At 39.8% G+C, this 21479-nt stretch overlaps 2 protein-coding genes across 3 annotated transcripts in view; one reads left to right on the forward strand and one right to left on the reverse strand.

Annotated features, from left to right (window-relative positions):
* The window catches only part of LOC121736560 (tubulin beta chain-like), a 229299-nt gene that overhangs the window by 112431 nt on the left and 95389 nt on the right, over positions 1-21479 (forward strand). The gene's annotated exons all lie outside the window — the stretch shown is intronic.
* LOC121736558 (putative fatty acyl-CoA reductase CG5065) lies at positions 1452-20757 on the reverse strand. 2 transcript variants are annotated; one of them, XM_042127837.1, is made up of 11 exons: positions 20688-20757; positions 19183-19279; positions 17160-17276; positions 11992-12114; positions 11427-11552; positions 11023-11164; positions 5866-5961; positions 5392-5578; positions 4096-4202; positions 2801-2930; positions 1452-1710 (listed from the first exon to the last, which is right to left on the reverse strand). In XM_042127837.1, the coding sequence occupies exons 1-11, from the start codon at positions 20750-20752 to the stop codon at positions 1485-1487; spliced, it is 1416 nt and encodes a 471-aa protein (XP_041983771.1). In that variant the 5' UTR covers positions 20753-20757; the 3' UTR covers positions 1452-1484. The 2 variants fall into 2 exon arrangements, with proteins under 2 accessions (XP_041983771.1, XP_041983772.1); XM_042127838.1 differs by lacking the exons at positions 17160-17276; positions 19183-19279; positions 20688-20757 and adding an exon at positions 16380-16401.

A 21479-nucleotide genomic window follows, 5' to 3' on the forward strand; every position in this document is an offset into this window, starting at 1 on the left:
AAAATCGATAGCCTCACGTGGTCTACTTCTTATCTGTGCCAAATAACATAAAAATTGCTCCAGTAGTTCGCGAGATAAGCCCTTTCAAATAATTTCCCCGTGTTTTCCACATTCTCCTATTAGTCTAAGCATGATAAAATATAGCCTATAGCCTTCCTCAATAAATGGGCTATCTAACACTGAAATAATTTTTCAAATCGGACCAGTAGTTCCTGAGATTAGCGCGTTCAAGTTAGCCCTTTCAAATAATTTTCCCCGTTGTTTCCACATTTTCCTCTATTTCTTCGCTCCTATTAGTCTTAGCGTGATAAAATATAGCCTATAGCCTTCCTCGATAAATGGGCTATCTAACACTGAAAGAATCATCAAAATCCGTTGCGTAGTTTTAAAGATTAAAGGGAACAAGGGGACATGAGGGAAGAAAAACGACTTTGTTTTATACTATGTATAGATATTAGTATAGATATCTTCTTTTTCATTAGTACGTATAAAAGAGAGATAGAAATAATATTATTATGATTTACTTATTACTCCTCTAAAACTTTGACTCTACTGACTCAAGTAGACCTAAAAAATAGTACATAGGTTTTATTTAGCTCAAATACTACATTTTTGGTTTCTAGAAATGTTTTTTAACTTTATAATAGTTCAAATGAATATTGCATGTTTTAACTTACTAATGTATTTTGTTTTTGCTCAAATTGTTAGAATTCTTATGGTGCATTACTCAAGAAGGGTATAAGAATTAAATCGTTGCATTTTATGTTTTGTTTTTCATACTTCACAACAATCACGGTCAAGGAAATTAAAAATAAAAGGCGATACGTCATATTGTAATACTTAATCGAAGTTTATTTTTATACAAATACAACATTCACTTGATGTTCAGAACTTGAGACCGAGAAGACAGTATCTGCATAGGTAGGCAGAGCTCCTGTGTAGACTGAAGAGTATAGGCGTTATCTACATCGGGCTATGGATAAAATATATGATGGCCACAGCCATGACTACAAAGCTGACTATCTAGACACGCGGGGAAGTGGACAGTTCAGTTCGAGCTCATAGATCTAGCAGGCACTAGAACACGCGATATAAAAATATATAAAATATTAACAAAAAATTAAAACCGACTTCCAAGGTAAAAACAATAAGAATATTAACTAAAAAGTATTAAATAATTATTTCTGTTTAATAGTGCCTTTACCAGAATTCGTCAAAATCCCAACTATTTCTATACATATTATAGTCTTCACTATTTTGAAGTCGGTACCAGCTAATTAAACCATGACTTCAGTCAATGTCAGAATATCTGAAATGTTCGGGACTGGTAGGTAGGTATATTAACTTTATGGGTCCGCCATCTACCAGTGAACCAACTTCTCTTTTAGTACCTAAATTACATTAAAAATGTTTCCACTTTGATGCATGCAGCATAGCTCACTACGGATAAACCGTAGTGAGCTATGCTGCATGCATCAAAGTCATCACTTTTTCTTCTCAATCATGTACTTATAGATGCTCCTATACAGCGTGGGCATGTACTCCGACCAATTGATGGTGTTGGGGTCGAAGGGGAACCTCTCCCGGTCGTGGTCGTCCAGGGTCTGCGCCAGGAGGAAGGCCTGGGTGCACTTCAAGAAGACGGAGGTCTCCATGAGCACGTCCACGTTGTCTCGCATGAACAGCGCGCGCTTCTGCAGCTTCAGGTATCTGGTGACAAATTACATAGGTAATAATTATGATAGATAGCTTGCTAAACGTTATTTAGGATGTACGTCGTTATTCCGAATATGAGTATATAATACAGACGACATGATAAGCATACAAAATTTCAACAATACTAGTCCAGTCGTTACGGAGGATTTTGGCAATGACTTGGCGATGTATCAAAACTTATAAATTTTGATTTTGGACTTCTCTGGCAAAATTGTCAATAATCTTGACCATATTATCTTGACCCACCAAAAGGCCAGAACCTATATTTACCAATGACGCATTCTCACCAATTAAAGCTTTCTCCTAAGTCCTATAATATATTCCAGTCTTACTTAACTAAAATATTCTGACAATTTCACTTAAAGGTCGGACGGGCTATCAGCCTTCGAGTTAAGTAAATGCCATGCACCTAAATAGGCTCAGTAAATATTACAGAGCTATTTTCCAGGTGCCACTTTCACGCGGGCCAAGAGGTTTCAAAAGCATTTCTAAGCTTACCAGTTACTAGTTAAACTTTTTGTTAGACATGTCCATTGTCCGATATAAAATAATTGTTTTAGTCTCTTTTTAATTATAATGAAACATTTACTATAATACTATTATTTATCTATTTCAGTAAACTTAAACTTATACACTAAAATAGACTTGCTGTATCATGTATGATGTGATAACTAATTTGCTTAAAACTTTTCAAATTCGGTCAATTCAAGTTAGACCACGTAACACCGATAGCATACACTGATTATTTTTTTACAAAGGCATAATCGACGTTGACGGAAAATCAAGTTTACATAATACGAGCTTTTGCCCGCGGCTTCGCTCGCGTTAAGAAGTATTATTATATACAAACTTTGATCCCCTATTTTAACCCCTTGGAGGTGGAATTGGTCAAAATCCTTTCTTAGCGGATGCCTACGTCATAACATCTACCTGCATGCCAAATTTCAGCCCGATCCGTCCAGTGGTTTGGACTGTGCGTTGATAGATCACTATGTCAATCAGTCAGTCAGTCACCTTTGAGTTTTATATATATACATTTTAAAAATTAATGACTTTTTACATATCTATATAGTATATAGCTTACTTGGGTTGTTCTCCCTTCAACCGCAGCCACAGGTCTCCCAGCAGCGCAGGGATCCTGTCCCGGATGATGGTGAGGAGGTGGACCACCAGGTACGAGCTGCTCTGCACCAGCTTGCGCGGCGGAAGGTCCCCTGGTGGTGAAAAAAAGAATTTAGCGTTTATATATCTAGTCAAATCTAATATAAAGCTACAATTGTTTGCATTTTGGTAAGGTCCGGCCAGCGGTTAAAACGGAAAAACAGAAGCCTAACGATATTAATTATCTCTTTTGCTGCGAACGTCTAAATTGCTTTGTCGATCCAAAGGGCGGAAGTAAAAGAGACAAGACGTACTGTTTTTTATTTTTCAAAATATGTCTATCAGTCTATCCGGCGACACTAGGACTTTATAAAGAAACCATTGTCCATTACTCTAATTTTTTAATAATATTGATGCCATCGTCTCAGATATCCGGTAAGTTTCTATATCTGAACGTAGACAACGGTAAGGCAATTTTCCACGAAGACATTTACAGCTGATTTGAATATTAAGTCGATCCTTCTCCCTTTCTTGTTTGTCCTTGACATTCAGTTTGACACCACCCTACTTATGCCGTAACCATGGAATCAGATTTAAATATTATGTTATCTCTCTTGTTTTTCGTATTTTTAAAAGAGAGTGCAAAATCTGACAAAGAATTAACCAAATAATATGATTATATCCAGCTTTATTTGCCCGACACTAGCTCGAGTATAGACTTAAAATATAAAACAGTCCACTAAGTTTGGTACTACTAATATACATATATTCTGTGACCAAGTCAGATTGCAAAACAATGCCCTTACGGCCATTCCCAATATTTGATCTATCTCTGGTTTTGCCCTACTAGAGATAGGAATAGCTCACAATTGACATAAAAATGTCTAATGTGAGCTATTCCTATCTCTAGTTCTAGTTCCTATCTCTAGTAGTAGGCAAAACCAGAGATAGATCAAATATTGGGATCGGCCGTTAGCAGTAATAGCGTCACATTTAAAAGTCAAGTATGTATTTAATTAAGGACTTGGCAGAAAATTATGTCAAATCCTTGTTCTATTAGTTAACCCATCAGTCCCCAAGATACCCACGATGGAGGCAGGAGGTGTTAGTAAATATCTTTAATAAAATATTTCATTTAAATACAGAGTAACTAGAAGACCAGGGTCGGATTTATATTTTTATGAGTATAGACCACTTTAATTTCGCCGCCCCATGAGGCCGCCATAGGACGCTGCTGCCCATAGGCTGCCTATACATATGGGTGTTCAAAGTTCTTACATTTCCCCTCCTGCAGTGCGTACTGCCGGAACAGGTCGCAGCCCTCCATCCACGTGAGGGGGTTCATGGTGCCCGTGCAGCTGTTGTAGATCAGCATCTCCTTCGTCCTGTGGTTTGAGATATATTTTTTTATGAAATACGGGGGCAAACGAGCAAACGGGTCACCTGATGGAAAGCAACTACCGTCGCCCATGGACACTCGCAGCATCAGAAGATCTGCAGGTGCGTTGCCGGCCTTTTAAGAGGGAATAGGATAATAGGGGAGGGTAGGGATGGGAAGGGAAGGGAATAGGGGAGGGTAAAGAAGGGGATTGGGCCTCCGGTAAACTCACTCACTCGGCGAAACACATCGCTGTTTCACGACGGTTTTCTGTGAGAACGTGGTATTTCTCCGGTCGAGCCGGCCCATTCGTGCCGAAGCATGGCTCTCCCACGTATCAACAATTAATTTAGCCAAGTATGTTCCTGCACAACTTCAATTTGGCTTAGCAAAAACGCAAAGGAAATGCGAAGTATCAGATACGCTATACAGGTATATGATATATCGCAATAAGAGGAGGTAGGTACATTATAATTGATGGCTATTGGGCTATTGTATGGTTATACTTAACGACATATGCGCCGATTGACTTCAGCTTCGCCGAACGATCTTCTTAGGAAGAAAATGGAGCTGCTGCTGGGCTTAGCTGTCAAGGTCAATCTGTAAGGGATAGTGCTAACTCCTGCCCCTCGCGGCTGCGACGATGGCGAGGTTGGCGACGTAGTCGGCGGGGATGACGTCGGCCACCACGTCGCGGTGCCCCACGGCGGCGCTCACCAGCCCCCGGGAGTGCTCCACGCCTCCCGCCCCTGGCTACACCCACCTCCTGCCCCTCGCGGCTGCGACGATGGCGAGGTTGGCGACGTAGTCGGCGGGGATGACGTCGGCCACCACGTCGCGGTGCCCCACGGCGGCGCTCACCAGCCCCCGGGAGTGCTCCACGCCTCCCGCCCCTGGCTACACCCACCTCCTGCCCCTCGCGGCTGCGACGATGGCGAGGTTGGCGACGTAGTCGGCGGGGATGACGTCGGCCACCACGTCGCGGTGCCCCACGGCGGCGCTCACCAGCCCCCGGGAGTGCTCCACGCCTCCCGCCCCTGGCTACACCCACCTCCTGCCCCTCGCGGCTGCGACGATGGCGAGGTTGGCGACGTAGTCGGCGGGGGATGATGTCGGCCACCACGTCGCGGTGCCCCACGGCGGCGCTCACCAGTCCCCGGGAGTGCTCCACGCCTCCCGCCCCTGGCTACACCCACCTCCTGCCCCTCGCGGCTGCGACGATGGCGAGGTTGGCGACGTAGTCGGCGGGGATGATGTCGGCCACCACGTCGCGGTGCCCCACGGCGGCGCTCACCAGCCCCCGGGAGTGCTCCACGAAGAACGAGGGGTGCGCGATCCACGTGTCCATCCACCCGGGAAGTGGATCCCGTAGGCACGCCGTCACTGAAACATGATGACGCTATTAGCAAAAACCCAACATTTTTACAGATTATAGGTTACATCTAGAAAATCATCGTTTCAGCCTAAAGACGACTGCTATTGGACAAGGATAATGTCATAAGCCATTAACTGGATCACGAATATGTCTAGGCATCCGGGATTTCCCCATCAGAGTAATAAAAAGAACTCAATATTATACTTCAATGTCTATTACTTATAACAATTCTTAACGCCTGCGCTAACCATGGTCACTAACCTCTATTAGCTGCAAGACTAAAAAAAATTCTCACCAGCTGCAGGTCTGATCATGATCGTGGGCAGGTCCCCCCGCTCCTGCTCCACCAGCACCTCCGTGAAGTTCTTAGAGAATGTGTATACAGGAGCACCTGGGAAATATTATTACCTATTAACAATATTGACACGCCTTTGTGGGGACCGGATGAATGAAAATACTTAGTGTTTTGGAACGAAGTTCCTAATCGCGCGATGCGAAAGGGGGCTAGACGGAAATAAGACCAAAAGTTGTAACGACACTTTTTGCTATAGTTGTAAGCCGTGCGGCGTGCGCGTGTTCCTCTGTCTGCCTCTCTCTCTCTCATAGAAAGCAACTGCGATCCATTCGGGTGTGCCTTGACACCTCATCACACCTCTCAAGTTTTTTTCTCTATAATTTTCCGTCGACGAACGAACACATAGAGAAACGGCCGTTCACCTATCGCTATACTTGTCTTATTCACACGCCAAAATGACGCTTTCACACTCTTACCGCCTGTGGAAATGAGATAGCTAATAAAATATTCATAAGCGAGTGAAAGAGACACATAGTAGTAGGTCAATTGCCGAATTTATTCGTGTACGATAAGTGATAACTTATTTTAAAATAAGGCGGCAAGCGAGCAAACGGGTCACCTGATGCAAAGCAACTACCGTCTCTCATGGTCACTCGCAATATTAGAAGAGCTGCAGGTGGGTTTGCCGGCCTTCTACGCTCTCTTTTTAACTTAACTGGACCATAATATTCCATGCTGGTAATACGAGTATGTCCACTGCATCGTTCATTCGTCTAGATTTTAAATCAAACGTATTTAATAGATATATTTTGTTCATACGATCTTCAGGTTCACTTAAGGGGGCGACTAACCCTAAAGTGTCGATTTTATAATTCATTTTTATACTTCAAAATAAGCCCCGAATTGTTTCATTTTCTAAAATTAGTTACTACATTATATTTCCGAGAATTCGATCTGAGCAAAAACACGATAATATCTTAAAATTTTCTCGATGCAAAAAAATCACAATGGTGCATCTAATTTTCACGAATTTTTCATTTATTGACATAACCGTGCATTGAATACAGTTGAAGAAGTTAATATTTTAACACATTGTATAAAATTCTATCATTAAGAGATCGACCTAGCGGATTTTTGAAATGTTGTATATTTATCGAGTTATTTAGAAAAACTAATTTGGATAAGAATCCGCGTCGTTCTTTTTCATCTGGTATATGAAAGACGGGCGTGTGAAGAGAGAAGGACGATGTTTGATTTTTGGGGTTAGTCGCCCTCACTAGACGTTCCACGCGGCTTCGCCCGCGTAAATTAGATATTTCACAGACAAATTAGTCCACAAAAATAGCCTATGATCCTTTACGTGGTCTACTTCTTATCTGATGATGATTTATTTCGAAACCGGTCGTGTAATTTGCTAAAAGTTTTAATAATATCTTAATATAATGGAAAAAGTGCACGCAAAATTGTGTTTTATTAGTGTTCAACATGAATTTCCACCAAGAACCGACAGTACAATCAATTACATATACTTCTTATATTCTGTGCCAAATAACAGAAAAATTGCTCCAGTAGTTCGTGAGATGAGCCCTTTCAAATAATTTCCCCCATTTTTTCCAAATTTCCCTCTATTTCTTCGCTCCTATTAGCCTTAGCGTGATAAAATATAGCCTATAGCCTTTCTCGATAAATGGGCTATCTAACACTGAAATAATTTTTCGAATCAGACCAGTAGTTCCTGAGATTAGCGCGTTCAAATAAGCCCTTTCAAATAATTTCCTCCCGTTGTTTCAATATTTTCCTCTATTTCTTCGCTCCTATTAGTCTTAGCGTGATAAAATATAGCCTGTAGTGTATGGTCACACCTCCCTCCTATATAAGTTAGGTTAATTAATTATTAAGTTAGTTAATAAAGATCAGTCGCGACTAAAACATCTCTTTCAATCAGTCTCCCCTAAGCCGCACATTGCAAGCCTATAGCCATCCTCGATAAATGGGCTTCCTTAAGTTGAAAGAATTTTTTAAATTGGACCAGTGGTTCCTGAGATTAGAGCGTTCAAACAAACTAACAAACTCTTCCGCTTTATAATATTAAATATAGATTTATTTATTTATTTAGGACCAAAACAGTTTTGCATTAATTACAACATTAGGTTTGGACATTTAAAAATACACGCTACATGCAATAACTACTTAATTACAATTTACAATTATACAGAAATAGAGATTACTCATACATATTTAAACTTTATTGTACTTATTTTGAATTAACGTTATGATTTTGTCTCGTATATTATTGTCATTATTATCATTATTATCAGTCTTAATCACTTTGGAATGCTTTTGTTTTTTATTTCTAAAAAACTACCAGTATAGAAATTGTTATGCTTATTCAGACAAGAAGCATTTAAATAACAAATTAATGCAATTTTAAACCTCCATATTAAACAAATATTTTATTTTGTTTTTTTTTTTTATTATTTCATAATTATTATGTTGCTGTTATACAATTATAATTTTAAATATACAGGGTGTAACAAAAATAAGTGATAATACTTTAGGGTGTGTACGTGTTCCTTGTAGAGAGTTCACTGTGAAAGTAGCAGCGCTGAAAGACCAAAATTTTTTTTCACTTTTGTATGGGGAAACTTGTGACGCTCGGGCCCTTGCCCATACAAAAGTGAAAAAAAAATTTTCGTCTTTCAGCGCTGCTACTTTCACAGTGAACTCTCTACAAGGAACACGTACACACCCTAAGGTATTATCACTTATTTTTGTTACACACTGTATAAACAATAGTAAGAAGTAATTTATGTGTAAATTATGTGTGTGTGAGTGCGCCTGATTCGACGACATTGTAAAACCATTTTTATATAATTGTATAGAAAACATTATGTCTGCAGAGTGCAGTCTGTCCGAACGGCAACTTTGAACAAGATTACAAATACAAATTAGTTTAATTTGTAATCAACAAACTTTAAAACGAATAAGTTTTCCACGATTAAAACGAGTTTTCCACGTTTTTTGTTCTTTTTTTAATGGTCGGTAAATATTATGATCTCATATTTTTAATGCGTTAGGTAATTTATTTTGCAATTCGTAGCTGTGGAAATGGCAGTAACTTGTTATTGTAGGTTTAACTTGTTTCATTGTGTTTAATAGCCCACAGTTTGTTCATTTACTTAATTTCTTTGAGTTTTTCATATAATATCATTGCTTAATTTGAATAAAACTAAGTAATAATAATAGCCTCAGAAATTTACCATTAAAATTATTGTGTCATGAATCATGATGGAATCATGGCAGATATTCTAAAAAAATAGTTTGACCATTGCATTGGGATCAAAATTAAATTATGAATATACTAGATGTTCCGCGCGGCTTCGCCTGCGTAATTTAGGAATGTCACGGAAACCATACATTTTTCCGCAAAAAAAAATACCTATGTCGTTTCACTTTCACGTGGTCTATTCTTCATGTGTTCCAAATAACATAAAAATTGCTCCTCCGTTTTTTCCACATTTTCCTCTATTTCTTCGCTCCTATTAGTCTTAGCGTGACAAAATAATAATATTAACAATTTTATTTTCAGAAAGATGTCCAAAAGTTGTTAAATATAGCCTTAGCCTTCCTCGATAAATGGGCTATCTAACACTGAAAGATTTTTTCAAATCGAACCAGTAATTCCTGAGATTAGCGCGTTCAAATAAGCCCTTTCAAATATTTTCCCCAATTTTTTCCACATTTTCCTCTATTTCTTCGCTCCTATTAGTTTTAGCGTGATAAAATATAGCCTATAGCCTTTCTCGATAAATGGGCTATCTAACATTGAAAGAATTTTTCAAATTGGACCAGTAGTTCCTGTGATTAGCGCGTTCAAACAAACAAAGAAACAAACTAACAAACTCTTCCGCTTTATAATACTACTAGTTATTGCCCGCGACTTCGTCCGCGTGGACTTTATAGTTGTTTCCGTACATCGATTGAGTCGTTTACGCGCAAATCAGGAAAGTATATTGTGTGGGAACCGCACATTTTTCCGGGACAAAAAACATTCCTTGTCCCAGATTCAAATTAGTCATTTCAATAAGCCATTTCAAATAATTTCTCCCGTTTTTCCCAAACTTTCCTCTAATTCTTCTCTCCTATTAGTCTTAGCGCAATAAAATATAGCCTTCCTCGATAAAAAGGCTATCTAACACTTAAAGAATTTTTCAAATCGGACCAGTAGTTCCTGATATTAGCGCGTTCAAACAAACGAACAAACGAACAAACAAACAAACAAACAATCAAACAAACAAACTAACAAACTATTCCGTTTTATAATATTAGTATAGATAGTATATAAGTATAGATTAGTATAGATTTGTTGTAGTAAATGCATTTTAAAATTACATAGTCTCGTACATTACATTTTTATAAAGTTCTAAGCCACGAGACGATAAAATCTTTTATCGTCTCGTGGCTTGGACTAAAAGTGAACATTGTCTTCCTCATCGCATTCGCTAGATGCCTATTATTCTAGAAAGCCATAATTGTTTTCTTACATTGATGACGGATGATTGTAAAAATAATATGTTCTTGAATATGTATGACTTGCATTAATTATTACAATTACCGCCATTCTTAAGAATAAATCATAATATTATTAAGTATGTAATATTTTACCTAATAAAAATATCATCTTGAATGTGTATTGAATACACCATATACCACTAATTCCCAAAGTGGTCCAGGTGGACCTCCACGGGTTCCACGCGAGACTCGACGGGGGTCTAGGTTGGGCATGACAAAAATCACAATCGTAAGCAGGGTTCAATATTGAAAATTACTTTGACTTGCAGTGGACAACTTAAATATTGGCTTGATTTCTCTTATCAGAAAGTGTAGGCAGATAATTTGTTAACCCATCAATCCCCAAGCGGCAGCCAGAAAATCTATTGTGTCTGCGGTACCCACGACGGAGGTGTCAAGAAACCTATTCGGTAGCGTCATGTCAAGTCAATGTTAATTGTGATCTAACGGCTGAGTTTTTCTGTACATTTGTATTGGTCCATCTGGCCAACACATTTTGAAGTTAGCATGCTACATTAACAATGTCTTCATTTTATCCATACCAAGATTACCATGGTTAATTTGAAAAATTCTAATGAAACTCACTGCTGATCTTGCGCAGGCGGTCGACGGTGTCGGTGCGGAGACAGTAGTCGATGTCCTCCTGGCTGGCCAGCGCTGCGATGGGCTTCTCGTCCAGGTACTTGCGCGCGATGTTCGAGTACGCCGTAGAAAAGTACACGAACGACTGGAAAAAGCCTTATTAATCTCGATGCGAAATAAACCATAGAGTTAGACGCGCCAACTGATGGTAAACAGAATACAATATAATATGGACACTCACAATGTCTACTCTAATAATAACGGAAGAAATGCTTAAATGACCTAGTGGAGACAGCCATTCGCGCCGCAATATGGCTCTGTTACGTTTAAAACGTCTTCGTATGTATCTCTTACTTTTGAATAACAAGTACCTACTTAATATTAAGAGATATTAAGGATAGACTGACCTCCAAGTCCTTGATCCCTTTAGCCAGGTCCATGACCTTCCTGGTGCCGAAGTAGTTGTGCTGCATCAGCTCGCGGAACGTGGCCTTGAACTGCACCGACGCCGCCACGTGAAACACCATGTTCACCTGCAGCCAATCAGGAGATTGAATTTTTTTCTCCAATTTTTAGTTCCTTGTTCTACCATCCGTCCTAGTTGTGTTAAGAAGAGGGTGATACTAGGTGACGTCATCAGTGAAATGTGAAAAATTGGTTTATAACGAATAACGATCGACTATGATTATATTGTGGCATTACAGTAATTTTTGAATAAGTATAATATGATGTTCTTTTTATTCTTAACATGAATATTATGTAATTCTTAACCTTATGAGACCTAATCGAATCTTAATTCGCTTTCAAACGTCTATTGTAATCCTCCGCTCTAAGTAAGAGATTACTTGATACACGTTGGACCTAGATATTCAATAGTTGATGAACTTTGGTTGGCCTACAACCAAAGTTTTCATATAAATATATCTATGTGACTAAAAATGTTCCTGAACACGAATAGCTAGCAGAATTTACGTTGTCTTCCAGCAGTTTCCGGTCCTTGTCAGCGATGGCGAGCTGGTCCTGCAGCAGGTCGCCGTGCACCGGGACCACCTTCTCCAGCGCCGCCGGGTTGCTCTCCTTCAGCTTGGAGAACAGCTGAAAAGATAATAATAGCTTAAAAACACTTTTTTTAATTTAAGGAATTGTTAATAATAACTCCCACATCGATTTCGGTGACGGTAGCCGGTTTCATTGAAAACCAGAGCAGTTACGCAGGAGTAATTTTTATAGTGCCCAAGTGTGTGCGCAGTACACAAGAGCACTCTCTACTCCTTTACTCTCATAAGTCATAGCCCAGTGGGACGGAAGGCCGACACGGCTAGCGAGAGATCAGAGGCCCGAGTGTGAGTTTTTGTTTCACATTCGATCGTGAACGCGTTTGGCGTTTACTAAGATTTTGTATAGGATTTGTACAGCGCCACCTAGCGATGCTCACGGGAGTTAGCCCAACTCCCATACAAAATCTTAGTAAATGGCAAACGCGTTCACGATCGAATGTGAAACAAAAACTCACACTTGGGCCTCAGGCGCAGGACCGACTTTTTACATGCCCAACCAACGCATGGATCATCTTACTTGTCAGACAATCAGATGATCACTGATCAGAGTCCGAGTCAAGAGCCAAATTTATTGCATTGTCATTGACTCTTAATAATTAATTAGACTACTGAAGAGAGGTTAAAAATAATGCTCAAAGATTCCGTTACATACAGCCCAAGCTAAGAAAAGCGTGCTAAACACACCACCCGAAGCAGTTTTTCACTATTAGGTACGAGATGACGTCCGCAACTCAGTTGCGCCAACATTCGTTTATCATACAAGGACCGTACATTTTTCGGGATAAAAAGTATCCTATGTCCATTCCCGGGACTCAAAGTATCTATATACCAAATTTCAACAAAATCGGTTCAGAGATTTGGGCGTGAAAGACAGACACAGTTTCATATATTTTATAATACTAGAGATCGCCCAATGGTCGAAATTCGACCTTAGTTTCAACGACATTAGGACTACCTACTACCTATATTTGGTGAAAAAATATTGACTTTATCATATTTTTTTCAACTCTTGTCTCTGGGACTCAGCTGATCTTAGACTGGCCGTGTAAGCATTGTTTAATAGTATCTAAGATTCAATAAAAAAAAACTATAATCCATTTTCAATTTGTTTATGTACTTAATTGATTGTACTGTTGGTTCTTGGTGGAAATTCATGTTGAATATTTTGATGAAGGTTTTCGAAACCGGTCGTGTAATCTGTTAAAATTTATAATTATTTCTGAATATAGTGGAAAAAGTGCACGAAAAATAGTGTTTTATTAGTATTTTCAATTTGTCACCTTGTTGTCAACAGACTTCAACCATAAATAAAAGAGTATAATTCGTATGTATAAGCTTGTCACTCAAAAATCTGTCATTTTTCCTTGTGTGTGTGTGTTGTAGTGTGTGTAACGTTTTATTTGTTAAAAAAATGTATGATATTAGCATAATTTCAGAATAATATTAGCTCGATGCACTCCTTCACTATATAAACTATAATTGTGCAAAATTTCATTCACCTACGTTTCCCCATTTTTCGTCAAAAGTTTAACGTTTTTGGCTCACGTATTAATATATAGATTAGTATGGATGGTGACTCTCTACTATACTATAAACCATGTGTCAGTCAGAAGGATTAATGTTAACTTGATTCATATTAAATAACATTACTTCATTAAACTATTTTGTTTCCTTTAAATATCTAAGGCTCCGTAAATACTAGGCAGATTAATGTGAAGAGGAAAAGGCTATCTTCTATTACGGCAAAGTGTACAGTTCCAGCGAATTGTGAGCAGTCAGAGACGCGGGCATCATCTAGTTCTTTAAATATATTATATATACATTCAATTAAGAGGCCCGGTGCCATCGAAATTCTCATACATACGTAATACCAAAATCATTTTCTCATACGAAAATATTTAACATGTTTGATTTATTTTTCAGCTTAAAATAGTAATTACCTAGGTTACTGCACAAAAATTTACTACAAAATATTTAAACACTCAAAAATATGTTTAGTATTTAAATATTTTGTAGTAAATTTATTATTTATTTATACTTATTATATTCTTTAGTGTTTTACTACATTTTTAATGTAGTAAAACACTAAACGCCTACAACTCTACAAGGCGCAGTTTCGGCCTCATATGGAATATTGTTCTCATCTCAGGGGCGCCAAAATACCAACTGCTCCCTCTGGATCGTATCCAACGAAGGGCTGCTCGAATTGTTGACTGCCATAGTGTTTCAAACAGCTTGGACCCCCTGGAATTACGCCGAGATGTTGCTTCACTCTGCATCCTCTATCGGTTGTATCACGGGGAGTGCTCTGAGGAATTGTTCGGAATCATACCACCTGCAACTTTTCGCTACCGTCCCACGCGAAAAACATACCATCCTCATCACTTTGATGAGTGGCAGTCTTCCACAGTGCGTTTTTCGCGTAACTTTCTGCCGCGCACTGTAAAACTCTGGAATGAACTGTCACCAGCAGTATTTCCGGACCGATACGACCTGCAAACCTTCAAGAAAAGAGCGTATACCCTCTTAAAAGGCCGGCAACGCACCTGCAGCTCTTCTGATGTTGCGAGTGTCCATGGGCGACGGTAGTTGCTTACCATCAGGTGACCCCTTTGCTCGTTTGCCCCCTTATTTAATAAAAAAAAAAAATTACGTATGTATGAGAATTTAGATAGCACCCGGCCTCTTAAGATGTTATTTTTGCGTTAAAAATTCTAAAAATGTGTGACCTTAGCAATTTTAGCGACAGAATTACTTAATTTAAAATTATGTATGCAAATTATCACAAAACAGCCGTAACATACAAAAGTATTCGAACTATGAAGTAATTTCAGGAATATAATTAAAAAGCATAATTTTATTTTTGTCGTAAATCATCTTCAACATTTTCTACTTTATTGTTATAGATAATAGAAGAGGTCGATCTTATTAATTACATCTTAAACAATAATTACAGTTTAAGCGAAGGTTGCAATTGTGACGGTGCTAGTTTTGTTTTTGTTGTAGTTATTTTTATAATGGCATATTTTATTTATAAGGTATTATCTTAGAGTAGTTTAGAGCGGTCAGTGTTAACCATTAGGTGTATATTATAAACCTTAGGCCTTATATGCATTATATGATTATACCATTAGACCTTATATGCATTTGTGGTGTACATCTACATTTTGCCCTCTATATAAATAAAAAAATCTAATATTGGAACGGAGTTCCTTATCGCGCGTTCGGCGTAAAGGGGGCTAAGACAGAACGATATTTGATCTTGACACTTTTTATTAGTACCTGCATGGTAGGGGCAGAGGGCGTTGATAATATTCCTTTGTGTCAACTAGATGGCGTTTTATGAGAATAAACCGTCTTATAAAAGCGAAAGTGTAGCCGTCTGTCTGTCTGTTATTTCTTCGCGCTTAAACCACTCTACCGAATACCGGTGTTGCTGAAATTTGGTAAGTCGATTCTTTGAGTCCCGGGAAAGGACAAAAGATACTTTTAATCTCGGAAAAATGTACGGTTCTCGTTCTTAACGAGTTCTTGCGCAACGGAGTCGCGGGCGTCACGCGTCACCCAGTAAGGGCCACCCGTCCGTGGGGGAGACATGCTTCGGCACGAATGGGCCAGCTCGACCGGAGCAATACCACGGGCTCACAGAAAACCAGCGTGAAACAGCGCTTACGTTGTGTTTCGCCGAGTGAATGAGTTTACCGGAGGCCCAATCCCCTATCCTATTCCCTTCCCTACCCTCCCCTATTCCTTTCCCTTGCCTTCCGTACCCTCTCCTATTACCCTATTCCCTCTTAAAAGGCCGGCACGCACCTGCAGCTCTTCTGATGCTGCGAGTGTCCATGGACGACGGAAGTTGCTTTCCATCAGGTGACCTGTTTGCTCATTTGCCCCATTATTTCATAAAAAAAAAGATTTACTGTCGACTTGGTAGTCGTGGACACGATCCCCTCGTAAAAAACTCTGTCGTTTTCATGTTTGGTGAGGAGAATGCATGTTGATCTTCTCGTTGTCTGACTAGCTGAAGACCCAGATAACTTCCAGACAAGCTGAACATCCCCTCCAGCCTGGTGTGGAGGGGGACATCCTTCTTTTGTCGCATGAGCACGTAGATGTTCCCGATGTCAGCGCAGTCGTACAGCAGACGCTCTATCAGTGTTATGATAACTTACGGGTAAGCTGAACATCCCCTCCAGCCTGGTGTGGAGGGGGACATCCTTCTTATGTCTCATGAGCACGTAGATGTTCCCGATGTCAGCGCAGTCGTACAGCAGACGCTCTATCAGTGTTGTGATAACTTACGGGTAAGCTGAACATCCCCTCCAGCCTGGTGTGGAGGGGGACATCCTTCTTATGTCTCATGAGCACGTAGATGTTCCCGATGTCAGCGCAGTCGTACAGCAGACGCTCTATCAGTGTTGTGATAACTTACAGGTAAGCTGAACATCCCCTCCAGCCTGGTGTGGAGGGGGACATCCTTCTTATGTCTCATGAGCACGTAGATGTTCCCGATGTCAGCGCAGTCGTACAGCAGACGCTCTATCAGTGTTGTGATAACTTACGGGTAAGCTGAACATCTCCTCCAGCCTGGTGTGGAGGGAGACATCCTTCTTATGTCTCATGAGCACGTAGATGTTCCCGATGTCAGCGCAGTCGTACAGCAGACGCTCTATCAGTGTTGTGATAACTTACGGGTAAGCTGAACATCTCCTCCAGCCTGGTGTGGAGGGGGACATCCTTCTTATGTCTCATGAGCACGTAGATGTTCCCGATGTCAGCGCAGTCGTACAGCAGACGCTCTATCAGTGTTGTGATAACTTACGGGTAAGCTGAACATCTCCTCCAGCCTGGTGTGGAGGGAGACATCCTTCTTATGTCTCATGAGCACGTAGATGTTCCCGATGTCAGCGCAGTCGTACAGCAGACGCTCTATCAGTGTTGTGATAACTTACGGGTAAGCTGAACATCTCCTCCAGCCTGGTGTGGAGGGGGACATCCTTCTTATGTCTCATGAGCACGTAGATGTTCCCGATGTCAGCGCAGTCGTACAGCAGACGCTCTATCAGTGTTGTGATAACTTACGGGTAAGCTGAACATCTCCTCCAGCCTGGTGTGGAGGGGGACATCCTTCTTCTGTCGCATGAGCACGTAGATGTTATTGATGTCCGCACAGTTGTATAGCAGGCGTTCTATCAGGATCTGGAATAAGAGTTGTACTTATAAACTAAGTTAAGTTACACTAAGTTAAGTTTAGTTAGGTACTTTAAATTAGGTAAAAAATTAATTTGCCATAATAAAGAATTATTTTATGGTAGTATAAAATTAAAAAATACGGAAAAAACTACAGCAAAATATAAATGCTTTTGATAAAAAATCACAGAATTTATGCAACTAATATAAATTATTACGATAAATAACATGATTATAGTAGTTAAATTGTGTACTTTAACTTTTTAGATATAAATGTGCATTCGCACGCTTAATTATAATAGGCTACTTGACCTCACTTTTTTCTTCATGCTAATCGCTTCATAATCATTCATTATTACAAAAAAAACTAATATTTTAGTAGAAACCCATAAAAATGTTAATTGGAAAACATGCCTTATAAATGGCGCCGAAAACACTGTCCGCCATAGTGTGACGTCATACGTTTTGTATTTTAAGCTCTCTTTATTGAACATTTTTTATATGCTAAATGTACGCGTCTAAAAGTGCCCAAAAATTATAAAATAATTAAATAAGAAATTAGAAATCCTAGGCCAAGTTCTACTAGAAATATGTATTTGTTCAATGAAATTGAATATAGGTCAAGTAGCCTATTGTTATTATCATAATATTATGTAAGATTTATATTTCGAAACACCTTAAAATTATGCAAAAACCTACCTCTGAACGGTGCTCTTAGAAGCACCAGAATTATAATAATGTTACGGTACATGGTATACGGACACGTGGTGCCATCTAGCGACAAACCAGCGAAACTTACCGAGGGAGCACAGGCAACATAAATCCCTTACTCAATACTAGATGGCATGAGGTGCGCAAGTACATACTCGAACCTTCTAGAAAGGTCCAATATTTGTTTACGTGTTTAGTTGTTTACGTTTATTGTGGTACATGCTCGAGCCTCCTAGAAAGTTCCCACGGTTGTTTACTTGTTTACGTGAATCGGGAACTTTCTGGAATTCGTCTCGCCATATAAAAAGCAGCAGGCAGGTCCGGCGAGTAAGTTCGTTTCGAGCTGTCATCAAGGCGATTTCGGAGTGACAACAAGTGATCAATAGTGAGTGAATCAGTGAAACCTGCGACTTGGCTACGACCTAGGACAGTGATAGTGCTTAGTGATTGGACCTAGTGATTAGTGTTTGGACAGTGTTAATAAAGTCTTCAAGAGAGTCACCAGGTCTTTGTCTCCAAATCCTCGAACCCTAGCACGTAACAATAATATTATTATCTGTACTGTTGCAATAATGCCACAGCAGACATAATATTTACGTTAAACTTATGACTAACTTGTTTTGTCGAGGGCTAAAAATAGAGTCAAATTCGCAGAATTTCCAGGAGAGGAAACTTCCTTGTTCTAACATCTATATCCTATAATCTTTATAGTGTTCCTGCCTTTACAGGAAAGAAATTATGTTCAGATTGAATAAATTGAACGCGTGTTTAATATGCACATCCAATACTCAGAACATTGAAAACTTTTGTCCCCTGGGTGGGCTTCGGTGAGATTAGAACCCACGACCTCCGGGCCCGGCATCAGGGTCTCGAAAAGCTACTAATTTACTGACCCACAGTCGTCATCAACCACTCGTAGCTGCGGATATCCAGAGTGCTCAGTCAAAATGTACTCGCCAGTTTGGAGCTAAGCGAATTTAGATGTCAAAAGTGTATGGAATTTCACATAAAGCATAAATAAGTGTCCAAATACACTAGACCGAAGTTACGCGGCGTAAATTGCGCATGATAACGTCAACGCATACAAAATACGGACGGAACGCGACGGAATAGTGTGTCATCTAGTTTTTATTATTCGTAGTGTGTCAGAACTGTCGCTGATAGAAGCAGCATGACATGTGCACCACCAGCATCAGGTACTGACCTTCCCCAGGAAGCCGGTGCCGCCGGTGACCAGCACGGACCTGTCCCGGAACGCGTCCGCCACGCGCTCGTACTGGCCTCCCCCGCCGAGCTGAGCACTGTAACAATTAGCCCGTTAGATCTGGATTTATAAGTAGGCAGTATAGGCTGCGGCCTAGGGGCGATAGCATTCTAAGGGGTCGGCAACATTTCGTATCTGGCGCGATGGAAATGAAGTGGCCTACAGTTATAAAAAAAGTAATATCCGGTGTCTAAGGTTACTTTCAGCTTGGAGCTTGGAAAATCTTTTTATACAAAATCTGACATTTTCGTAGAAAAACGTTTATTTTCCATACATACCTAAATATAATAATTTGTGGGTTTTTTTATTTATTGAAATGAAAACTTCTTTAGCGGCGTTGAGCACTTTTGTGGGTTGGGTAAAAACTGTGAAACTCGCGTCAGATTCTCGTGCTGATCGAAAAACCGTAAGACGGTTGGAGAGTAGTGTTGTCTTGATTGTTCGATTAATCGAAATCGATTAATCGAACAATCGATTGTGTTTATTCGATTGTCGATATTTTTTAATCGATTGTAAGGGTTTCGATTAATTAAAAAAATAGATTTTCATAAAAAACTAGATGTCCCGATGAACTTCGTGTCACTTTAAAACCTTCCCTGGACTTCTACGAATATTTCAAGACTAAAATAAGCCCAATATGTTCAGCCGTTCTTGACTTTTTCCGCTTAGCAACACATTCAGCGACTCATTTTTATATTATAGATGGGTTAAAAAAAAGACGGGTTGCACTCCGGGAGTACCGGCAGAAGTAAAAACTTGATTTAATAATCAAGTTTTCACTTCTGCCGGCACTCCCGGAGTGCAACCCGTCTTTTTTTGTTTAAATAAAATGAGCCAGAAAACAAGGTCCCCTGACGATAAGCGGTATATAACTTGTAGAAAACACCACCTAAATTAACGGATTTTTTGTCTATCAAAGAGACAAAAGAATCCGTTGTAATATGAACCCGCGCTCATCAGTTTCCAGATCATATCAAATTAATCATCATATCAACTGAGCGCACATATAATTTATAATAAATAATAATAATAATAATGTATATTTAAATAATAATTATAATATAGGCTGATATGATGATGATGATATAATAATTATATTTTAATAATGACGTTTTATCATAACAATATTATCTCTGCTTATCACATACTCCCACTACACTTACGGCTACTTTTGTGTTTTAAATGTATTGAGATGAGCAATTTAATATAAACAAACGATTAAATAACTATTAATATACAAAGGTCGGCAACGCACCTGCAGCTCTTCTAATGTTTCGAGTGTCCATGGGCGACGGTAGTTGCTTTCAATCAGGTGACCTATTTGCTCGTTTGCAACCTTATTCTATAAAAAAATATTTTTTGACGTGAATTGTTGCTTTCCATCAGGTGACCCGTTTGCTCGTTTGCACCCTTATTTCATAAAAAAAAGAGTGTATGGTTCTCACCCGTGCGCATATCCTCGCGCGTGGTTGTGCAGGGTGCGCGCGCGCGTGCAACACCGCGACGCCATCGCGATCTCAGCTGATACTGCGCCGGCGGACGACGTGGTCTAGTTTATATCATGAATCATCAGCATTATGTATATTGCAGTTTGGAATTCTGCATCTCAGGTGGAAAATACTGAACTGCATCCATTTGTTGCCGTCTGTTCGCCTGTCTGTGTGCCGCGAGTTAAGGCGCGAATAAAGTTATATTTTGGGTGTGGCTGCTTTGTGGGGGTATGCCGTATGCCTCTACCAATTTCAGTTATAGTGATTAGGATTATAATAATAATAATAGCTCCCACACCGGTTTCGGTGACGGTGGCCGGTTTCATTGAAACCAGGCCAGCTACGCAGGAGTAATTTTATAGTGCCCAAGTGTGTGCGCAGTACACAAGAGCACAGCTCTCTATTCCTTTACTCTCATAACTCAGTGGGACGGACGACCTCGTAATCCAGTGGATCATCTTACTTGTCAGACAATCAGGTGATCAGCCTGCATTGTCCTAACTAAACTTGGAAATAACATGTTTCCAACGCGGGAATCGAACCCACGACCTCCGAGTCAAGAGCCGCGCTCTATACCACTAGACCACGGAGGCGTTCAAGCGTGATTAGGATTAGGATGCTTATAAGTTGTTACTCCTCTGTAGCTCCGATGAATCCCGAAACACTACATTCTACATGTACTTCTTAGGCATCCCTTACTTGGTAGGTTTTGCTGTCAGTTTTACCACAGTTATGGCTGGTAACTGA

Source organism: Aricia agestis, chromosome 19, assembly GCF_905147365.1.
Source record: "Aricia agestis chromosome 19, ilAriAges1.1, whole genome shotgun sequence".
Taxonomy (NCBI): domain Eukaryota; kingdom Metazoa; phylum Arthropoda; class Insecta; order Lepidoptera; family Lycaenidae; genus Aricia; species Aricia agestis.